The sequence below is a fragment of the Euleptes europaea genome, chromosome 13 (genome assembly GCF_029931775.1).
Source record: "Euleptes europaea isolate rEulEur1 chromosome 13, rEulEur1.hap1, whole genome shotgun sequence".
Lineage (NCBI taxonomy): Eukaryota > Metazoa > Chordata > Lepidosauria > Squamata > Sphaerodactylidae > Euleptes > Euleptes europaea.
Genome location: NC_079324.1, coordinates 35,493,706 through 35,504,204, shown reverse-complemented (window position 1 = coordinate 35,504,204; position 10,499 = coordinate 35,493,706). Strand labels below are relative to the sequence as shown.

The following is a 10,499-nucleotide window of genomic DNA, read 5'->3' as shown; positions in this document are numbered from 1 at the left end:
CCAGTGCGTTTCAGGCTGTGCTTCCCCGAAAAGGAGTTGGGGGGGAGGTTGGTGGGGGGGGGGGGCAGCGTCCCCGCCCACGTCGGACTCCAACCGAAGGCTGGGCGCGTGTTTCCCCGGCCGGGGGTCGTGAGTCCCCGCCAGCCCTCTCCTGGGAGCCCCGATCCCCCGGCTTTGCATTGGGCCAGGCCGCCCTGCCCCGGAGGGCGCGCGTCAAGGCGCACGGGGTGCCGGAGCAGCTCCGGGCCGCCGCGCCCATGCCCCTGGCTCTAGGCGCCGGGAGCCTCACCCGGAGCGCGGGGGGAAGCATCGGCCACCTGAGCAGCGTCGAGGCCGGCCTGGGTCGCCCGGGGCTGGCGGCCCCCGCCGCTTGCCTGGGGGTCATCCTGCTGCTGGGCTGCCTCGACAACCTGCTGGGGGTGCTGCTCTTCGCCCGCTCCCGGAGCCTCCGCACGCCCCTCCACCTGATGCTGCTCAACATCAGCCTCAGCCACCTGCTGCTCTGCCTCTTGGGCACCCCGCTCCGCTTCGCCGCCAGCCTGCGCGGCCGCTGCTCCGGCTTCGCCAACGCCCTCCTGGGTAGGGGGCGGGCCGGGGGGGGGCGGCTGGGGGTCCCCGCTGGGCGCCGGGACGCGGAGGGGGAGAGGGCTGCCGGGGGGAGCGAGGCGCCTCTCGGGGACGCGGGAAAGGCCGGCTGGAGGGGCGTGCGGAGAGGCAGCGGGGTGCAGGGGTTAGGAGCGGCGGAGTCTGATCCGCGAAGCCGGCTGGATGGCCTTGGGCAAGTGACAGCTCTCTTAGAGCGCTCTCGGCCCCACCTGCCTCACAGGGTGTCTGTTGTGGGGAGGGGAGGGGATGGCGATTGTAAGCCGGTTTGAGGCTCCCTTAAGTGGTAGAGAAAGTCAGCCTATAAAAACCCACTCTTCTTCTTCTTGATTTGTGCAATCAAAGCTGCTGCAGCTGCTACCTGAAACCTGCACAAAAGAGAATCAGGGTTGGGTTGGGTTGGGGGAGGGGGGTGTCTGTCCTAACTCAAGTGACAGCAGCTCTCCAGAGTCTCAGGCAGAGAAAGCCCCCCTCAAGCAGAAAGCCCGTAGAGATCCAGTGTGGTGTAGTGGTTAAGAGCGGTGGTTTGGAGCAGTGGACTCTGATCTGGAGAACCAGGTTTGATTCCCCGCTCCTCCACGTGAGCGGTGGACACTAATCTGGTGAACCAGGCTGGTTTCCCCACTCCTACACCTGTAGGAGCCAGCTGGTTGACCTTGGGCTAGTCACAGCTCTGTTAGAGCTCTCTCAGCCCCACCTACCTCACAGGGTGTCTGTGGTGGGGAAGGGAAGGTGATTGTAAGCCGGTTTGATTCTTCCTTAAGTGGTAGAGAAAGTCGGCATATAAAAACCAACTCTTCTTCTTCATCACCCCTAACATCCGCTACCAGGAAGATGCCGGGACTGATTGAGGCAGGGTCCCTCCTTGGACTAAGTCTGTGTGTACTTAGCATATGTATGCAGTGCTTTCTGCATTCTCCAGGGCATGTCTCTGCAGCCATCGCATCTGTAGCCATTGATATCTATAGATGACACAATCTCTTCAGCTGTGAAGTGCCCCAATTTGTCTGCCTCCACGGGATACTTCAAAAGGGTGAATTCTCCCTTTTGCAGCTTCCCCCTTCTTTTCAAGGGCCCTACTTTTCCCAGCTGCATTTCCCACTAGGAATTTGTGGTAGTTTTGCATATAAAGCTGGGGAGAGCTGTGCTCTGAGGATGGCAGAAATAATCATGCAATCCCCAATTCCCATGTTAAAGAAAACAAAGCATTTATGTTCCTAATGTATTCATTTTAAGCCTGTACACCCCACTGTCTTAACCAACCTTGATTCACAAAGCTTATGATATAACTGATCACTGTCGCGAGAATTCCTTGAATTCTTTTTATTAAAAATATAATAATATTTGGGTTAATAAGAACCAGCTTTATTATTAGTCTCCAGTTTAGAGGACCTGACTTTTTAGCTGACCCCAGTTTCCAATTAGGGCTTCTGATCTTAGAGGGAATTGCAGGCTAAGAGCTAGTTTACCTAAAAGAAAACACACCAGGATGCTTGTAATTGTTTAAGGAGAGAACGGACATTTGGTCCGGCAGCAATCTATCTGCTAGATTGGGGGAAAGTGTTAAAATACACAAGACCTCTCAGGTAAACATTTGTCAGAAACTCTGGGAACAGAAAGCTTCAAAGCAAAAATATGGCAAGCCCATCTCCAGGAAAACTTGAAAGGAGGGATGTTGTAAAACTCTTTCTCCCACGATTTAACCTATAAAAAAGCCTCTCAAAATCCCTGTATTTTGTCATTCTAGGGAAAGAGATCAGGCTTCTCAGTTCTTGCCATTCTCTCCTTGGGATGACCCAGAGCGCTCTGATGTCTGTCTGTTAGTGTGTCTATTTTATGTGGGTCTATTATTTTCTGTCTTGTATATTTACTAAAGTAATTTGTTGTGGTTTTTGTTCTCTTACCTTATATATCTCTTGTAAGCTTAATAAACCTGCATGTTTTACTGGTACATGTTCAATGTGATGTTTGAGGGTGGTGTAGGAATGAATGGCCTGTTCTGCTTGTCCCATCTCTAAGCTGAGCTTTGGTGAGTAGGCTAGCAGAGATTTTCCATTTACATCAAGGACCGAGGGAGAGGGTAAAGGGAAAATTCTTCCCACAATCACCAGCTAAAAGATATATAAACAACCCCAACCCCCCCCCCACTTAAAAAAACCCCTCTCGAAACAGCAAAATGTAGCAGCAGAAATAGAAAAAGTCTCACTTTGCTTCCTCCCGGAGTTCTGGCCCTTTTCCTGGTGTGGTTCTTTCAGGGCTTTTGCATGAGACGGTCATGATGCTATCCCCATTCCAGGTTTCCCCTAGTTCCACCGCAGGCTTCCCCAGACCTGTCTGGTATAACCTTTCCTGAAAAATCATTCCCAAAATGGGTTTCCATCCCTTCCCTCCCCCATTAGCAGACTTTTTGCCAGCTATTCTTTTGCTTATCAGTAGTAGATAAGTTAGCCCTGACCTGGCTGGCTCAGGCTAGCCTGATCTCATCAGATCTCAGAAGCTAAGCAGGGTCAGCCCTGGTTAGTATTTGGATGGGAGACCACCAAGGAATACCAGGGTTGCTGTGCAGAGGAAGGCACTGGCAAACCACCTCTGTTAGTCTCTTGCCATGAAAACCCCAAAAGGGGTCACCATAAGTCGGCTGCAACTTGACGCCACTTCACACACACACAGTAGATAAGTTGCTGTAGTATTCTAAATCCATAGCAATATTCCCATTACCTCTAACCTTATTAATAAGATAAGTAGCATTAAGGTAGTAAAGCACTTAATTTAATATCAATAACAAGTAGCAATAAATATAACAAACCCCCATAACAAATATTAGATAGAGCAGATACTGAACTAAACCGATAACGAAAGGTTGAAAATCTCTGATATTATAACCCGTTGATCATGTATACCCCAAAACTTACAAGAATAAAATGACTTCAGTTTCTTGAAATTTAACAGGCTGTGTTACCACTACAAGATTCTTGATAGGTATAACTTCAGTATTATGAAGTTACTATAATCCACATGATTAGACAAAACAACCATATTATCCCATAAAAGGCTTGAATCACTTTACAAGGGAACACTCTTTCTTTTCCTTCTCCCTCTTCTCTACCATCTGTTTTCTTAAAATACCATCCATCCCTCCCAATGTGAAAAGCTGTAAGAACAAGCTTTGGGGCGGTCTTTCCTGAAAGGGTCTTTTCTTTTAAAGAAGTAGTTAGACTTTCCTCCCCACCCCCCAACAGGCATCTTGTGAGGTAGTTGGGTCTGAGAGAGTTCTAAGAGAACTGTGACTAGCCCAAGGTCACCCAGCAGGCTTCATTTGGAGGAGTGGAGAATCAATCCCGGTTCTCCAGAGTAGAGTCCACAGCTCTTAACCACTACACCATGCAAGGTGACTGGTGAAAGCTTTATTGTCGTGTACCGCCCCTACGGGTTTCACTATTAAAGTTTCATTGGGGGGGGGGATCAGAGTTCTTTTTGCTGAACCTTTCCGCACTAATTGGGTACACAGTAATCAAGTGGAACTTTTGGTTGATGGTAATTGCAAAGTTTTTGCCCAGAATGGGTGAAATTTGGGGGGGGGTGCGCCTTATGAGTAATATTTATTTATAAACAAGCATCCAGCAGTGGCCTTTAAAGTAGCATCACTTTCCCATCAAAGCAAGCCCTCCACAGCCCTTGGGCCTATCTCTCACACAGGCCGCTTCTCATCAGCCCTCTCCAAAACATAGGCTTTGGCCTCCTTTGCAAGCTCTTTGTCAGCTGCCAAGTTGTTTTTCTCCAGCCCTGACTCAAGGACGTGGGGTGTGTCTGGTAGCTCACAGCTGCCAGACATCAGAAGCCATTAGAGGAACCTGTCTGTAGCCATGAGTTATAGAAAAGCCTGAAGATGGTTATCTCATCACATGACACCCCAAGTAGCATTCCTGTTACAATAGATCAGATATGATGGTCTTTACACATGGTACATGCTGACATAGGGTGTCTGGGCAGATGCAGGCTGTGGATCTGTTAACTGGGACGGAGTCTTTCTTCTCTTGTCAGGCGTTGTCTCCCTGGTCTCACTCGCCCTCCTTTCCTACGAACGTTACGTGATTGTCCTGCACAGACACACCCAGGCGGACGTGTCTGCTTACCACAAGTCCTGGCTTTGCATAGCCATCTCCTGGCTCTACTCCTTGATCTGGACCTTGCCGCCTTTCTTTGGCTGGAGCAGCTACGGCCCTGAAGGGCCTGGCATTTCCTGCTCCGTCAATTGGCACCTCAGGACTCCCAACAACATATCTTACATCATCTGCCTCTTTGTCTTTTGCCTTGTCTTCCCTCTCCTGACAATGATGTATTGTTATGGGAGAATCCTGCAAGCCATCAGAATGGTAAGGCTAATAGCCCCTCCAGCTTCTCTGATTATATAATCTTTTGGCTTTAGCCAGGTTGTATGAGTAGCACAGCAATATTTAAATCTGGGCAAGTGCTGATGTTATAGTTTAAAAACAACCTACCTTAGAAGCAAGGCAAATGATTTTGACCAGTTAATTTTATAACCAGAAACCTGGCCATGTGTCTCTGTCAAATAGATAAGTTTGGGAACAGAAGTTTCAGGATTTGGTACAAAAAAGAGAGCATCATTGGCAAATCAGGCTAACTTAGTTTTTTGTTCAAAGAATTTAATGCCTGGGATACCTGTCCTTTGACAGACAGCGTAAGCGAACAAAAGAGGAAAGAGGGGGAAACCTTGTCTCGTCCCTCTAAAAACTGGGGGAAAAGGTAGACCTTAATCCATTAGTAATAACCTGAGCTTTAGGTTATTTATATAATAACTCTAACCATCTAATAAATTCAACAGGAAATTCTATCTGAGCCAAGGTTTGCCATAAGTAATCCCAATGCAATCTGTTGAAGGCCTTCTCCAAATCCAGAGCAAGGACTAAATGTGGAGAGTGCCTTCCTTTACTTGAAGCTGTTACAGTTATAAGAAGTTGAGTATGATTTGCCCCCTGCCTGCTTGGGACAAAGCCTACCTGCGTTGGGTGCAATATTTCAGTCAAGCAGACTCTCAAACATGTGGCTAGGATAGTGGAAAGGATTTGAACATTTATGTTTATTAGTGAAACAGGTGACACGGAATGCTCATGAACAATCTAACCATTAAGGAACTAGATGGCACTAAAGGGAATCTAGAGAAAGTCTAGGGGTAGTGTGCTTTTTGTGAAAGAGAGTGCAGAGCAGTGAGGGGGGGGAAATGTGTGGGTATAAATAAGTTATCTGTGCTGTCTTATTTTAGCAGGTTTCTAGGTTTCACCAGACATCTGTTCAGAAAAGGGAACATCACATTCTGTTTATGGTAGTGACCATGGTTATCTGTTATCTCCTCTGCTGGATGCCATATGGGATAGTCTCTCTGATTGCAACATTTGGCAAGCCTGGAATGATCACACCAGCAGTGAGCCTCGTCCCTTCCATTTTGGCAAAGGTCAGCACGTGTGTTAACCCCATCCTTTATGTGCTTTTGAACAAACAGGTAAGGCTCACATTTGGTCTTGTACAGAAAAGCTTTAAATTCCATTGCCACTCATGATCAGCAGGTTGCTGCTGCAAGAATTAGCAGAAAAATTGTATGCTTTTGGCATGGGGTTTCCAAGACTATGTTTGAATTAAGATATTTTAGCAGCTAGGAGCATTATGGGAACTGGTTGAAAGTCAGCCCAGGAAAACCTCAGATAGCTTTGCTGATATAACTTTGATTTAATATTTTGTTACTTGTGACGGCAAAACTTTGGCAAAATTTCATGTGAGTTCATTTGGGGAAACCGTTTTTCAAAAAATCTGTATTTTCCCCTTCTTTAAAACGGCAAGATTCTTTGTTTTGTTGTTTTTAGCAGCAATGGAGGATAAACTGACAAGCCTTCTAGAAACATCCCAGGGCTTGGCTGCTAATGTTATTTAATATTAATAACATTATATAAAATGTTATATAAAATAACATTTATATATAATGTTATTATTTATTATATATAATATATATGTGTGTGTGTGTATATATATAGCTATTATTTATATATAATAATGTTATATAAAATTCTCAAGATGATGTAAATCCCCGGTGTATCAAAATATCAGTTGAAAAATAAAATAACCAGCATGTAAACCAGTTCAAAACAGCAGTACATAAAATAATCTCCTATCGCAAAATCAGCAGTGCTTATTCAAATGAACACGTTATTAAAATGCAGCAAGTAATTTTGTTAGAAGAAGGTGCTTCAGATCTAACCGAGATGCCAAAGCCAGCTGGGACAAAAAAACCAATATCTCCATAAATCAACAAATTTATTGGGAAGGGAAAAAAATACTTTTACCTGGTATATGAAAATCAATTCAATTTATTTGGTGCAAGGTGAATCGTGTGTGGGGGAGTTCCAAAGTTGAGGTGCCATACCAGAGAAGGCCCTACTTCTGGTTGCCATCCATCTTTTCTCCAGTGGTGTGGCACACACAAAGCAGAGCCTCTGCAAGAGATTTCAACTGAAGGGCAGGTTTGTATGAGAGAAGGTGTCCAAAGTTTTCTAAAACTGAGGTTTAGCACTACAGACCTGTTGAGCTAACCACGATTACAACTTACCAAGAATCCTTCAAAGCTCAGAAAGAGAATAGGGTCATATGGAAGCTCCCAAATAAAGCAAGGCATTTCACTTGGGGAAAAATATCTATGCAAACAGCCATAATCAAGGTCATATAAAGCCATAGGTTGCCACAAGGTGGCAGTGAGCAACAGAGCATGATTGTGTGCAGTTTCTTGGCCACCACTATAGCGATGACTATAGGCTAGGGTCAATAGGTTGAGCTGGTGCTTCCCAGAGGGACAAAAGGTCCTTTAATGTTTCTGTTTTGCATAAAGTAAAGAACAGGGGGAGAGTCCATTTTTGCCTTCTTACATGTAATTAGGAACTGATACAGTCTGCCCAGTTCCTCGACAGGATTCTGTACTTGTCATGTAGGTCACCCCTACGTGTTCATAGCCTATGATAGCCTAGTTCATTGACTATGATGTCAAGGCACAAACAGCATGTGTGAAGGAGCCCTCACAAGTCCAATACAAAAGAGGGGGCTTCCATATTGATGTGAGGCTACATCTGAAGATGATTTAGAGTCTTCAACCTTTGATCGTGACTGAGAACCTGTATGGGATGTCTTTTGAACTATGCCTATTAAAGGTTAATGATGATTATGATGAGTCTTCAACTGGCACAGAACCTGAACATATGAACACATGAAGCTGCCTTATACTGAATCAGACCCTTGGTCCATCAAAGTCAGTATTGTCTACTCAGACTGGCAGCGGCTCTCCAGGGTCTCAGGCAGGGGTCTTTCCCATCACCTACCTGTCTAGTCCCTTTAACTGGAGATGCTGGGGATTGAACCTGGGACCTTCTGCATGCCAAGCAGATGCTCTACCACTGAGCCACGGCCCCTCCGTGGTAGTCAAGACTGGTGATTGGAGTTCATTCTAGGAACCATATTTCTCTAGCCTTAAAAGAATTGCACTAGCTGCTGATTAGTTTTCTGGGCCAAATTCAAAGAGTAGGTTATTACTACTAAGCATTTTAGGACTTAAAGGACTACATGCTTGCAATAATAGCCTGCCTGACACTTGAGGTCATTTACAGAGGCACTGTCCTTGTTTCCCCACCTTCTGGTATGAGGACAAGGCCTTCTCTGCTGTGGCACCTCAATTTTGAAATATCTTCACTCCGTCTGACACTGACTGTCTTGAATTTTTGGCACTGTGTTAAGACCCCAGTCATGTTGTTGTTATATGGATTGTGTGTACGTGTGTGTAGTGGGCTGCTGATAATTTTAAAAAATAATACTGATTATTTATTGCAGGTGTTGCAAGGTCTTTACCAGATTTATCATTGTTGGTTATGTAGTTTTGTTATGATGGAACAATTATGGAAGTTTATACCTCAATATGCTTGTTTTCCTCTTCCCTTCCTCCCCTCATTTCCGTTTGCATTGTGTATGTTAACTTGTAGGCAGGTACCTTGAGTTGCAAACTGCCCTTGACCGCAGTGGTAGGAAGGCAGTATATAAGTGCATCCAATAAGCAAATATAAACGACACCCTCCGCCCTCTCCTCCTTTCCCATGCTCTGAGACAACAGCAAGAGAACAGAAGCGTGCAAACCAAGTCTTGGCTGGCTAATGCAAATCAGCCCTCCACCACATCCTGGCCCTCACTGCCCCCTTACAATTGATGGTTTGCAATGGTGCAATGGTGGTTGAGGTCACAGCACACATAATTGTCCCTCTATACACTTCTTTAAAGCATAGGTTCCTCTTCTGGGTCTAGAGTCGGTGTGGTGTAGTGGTTAAGAGCCGTGGTTAGGAGCGATGGACTCTAACCTGGAGAACCGGGTTTGATTCCCCACCCCTCCACATGAGCGGCGGACGCTAATCTGGTGAACTGGGTTCGTTTCCCCACTCGTACACATGAGGCCAGCTTGGGTGACCTTGGGCTAGTCACAAATTATATCACTCATTGGGTTTTCTTAATCATTCGTTGCCTCAGGCGAGATTTTTGGAGAGGTGGGGTAGAAATATTGTGAATAAATAAATAAGCATTGTCTGCATACACAACTAATTTGCATTTTATCCCTCACTTTCCTTTAATTGGGCTATTAACTCATAATTGCTGATATTTTACCGTCTCTGGTTGACTCTGACCTATTGTTTTGTTTGGCTCACCCCCAGTAACTGTTATTGGCCCTCCTCCCGATCATGTTTTGTTTGTATGTCTATATGTTTTTGTTGAAGTGTTTAAATATTTCATATATACATTATTTTAAACAATGTTTTAATGTTTTTTGGTGTTTGTTGCCTTGTGAACCCTGTTTGGGTGGGAAAACGGCACCGAAATGTTTTAAATGAATAAAATGTTCTCTGGCATTCTATAACATCTCCTTAGCTCAGTGTCAAAGTCTTCACTGTTTTAAGCACAAGCCAGTGTAGATTATTTTTCCCCAGAGGAATAAAGAAAACACACTGGTTGTCTTCTTGAAATTGTGAGTTTGTGGAGAGCTAAACAAAGAGGCAAGATATTCACAAATAATTCGTGACGCTTCTCTCAAACTGCCAGCATGCTCCAGCAACGGTTTTGTTTCCTTTTTCTCTCTTCAGTTTTATGAGTGTTTCACAATCCTTGTGAAATGTGGGCCTCCGCCTCAGCACATGGAAACCACTTTTGAGTTCAAAAGTGAGCCAAGATTTTCACACAGCTGGCAGAGCAGAAGAAACCCACTTGCTTCAAACGCAGGGCAATAAACAAGGAGAGGCTCATCGTTACTAGTTCTAGCTTGATATGTTTATTTGCCGTTGTCATTGTTTAAAATCTTGCGCATAGACTCCTAAAACACTTTGGTGAAGCAATAGAAGCGCGTTGACCTAGAACCTTCACCCGTGAACATGTCTTCTTATACTGCCCTCTCCATCATGAGTCAAGAGCTAACACTATTCAAGAAATTTTAAGAAAAAATATCGGCCTACCTGATAAAATTTGCATCCAACGACTACTGGAGGATAGTAACCCACAAACTTCGAGATGTGTGGCCGATTTTTGTGTTGCAATATATAAGGCCCGAAAGGATGGAATTTATAAATAGATGAAATCTGATTAACATTTTAGAAACTAGCTAATTTGTCTTTTTCGTTATGGGATTTTATTGATATATTTTACTTTGTTCATTCTTTGACTGATTAATACTGTTTTTATTGTAAATTTCTGTTACTTCTGATTAGATCTGTACTTTTTTTGGTCAAATGACGGTAAAATAAATGATTGATTGATCTAGAACCTTCTATCTAGCCATGTCAGCCAACAATTCAAATGTGCCAAACACTAGC

General features: G+C 44.8%; 1 protein-coding gene across 1 annotated transcript; it reads left to right on the top strand.

Moving 5' to 3' along the window:
* Positions 1-257: 257 nt before the first annotated feature.
* LOC130486615 (pinopsin-like) lies at positions 258-9,920 on the top strand. Its single transcript, XM_056859936.1, has 4 exons — positions 258-579; positions 4,645-4,976; positions 5,885-6,121; positions 9,777-9,920. Exons 1-4 carry the CDS (start codon positions 258-260, stop codon positions 9,918-9,920), a joined length of 1,035 nt encoding a protein of 344 aa, XP_056715914.1.
* The last annotated feature ends 579 nt before the right edge of the window (positions 9,921-10,499 follow it).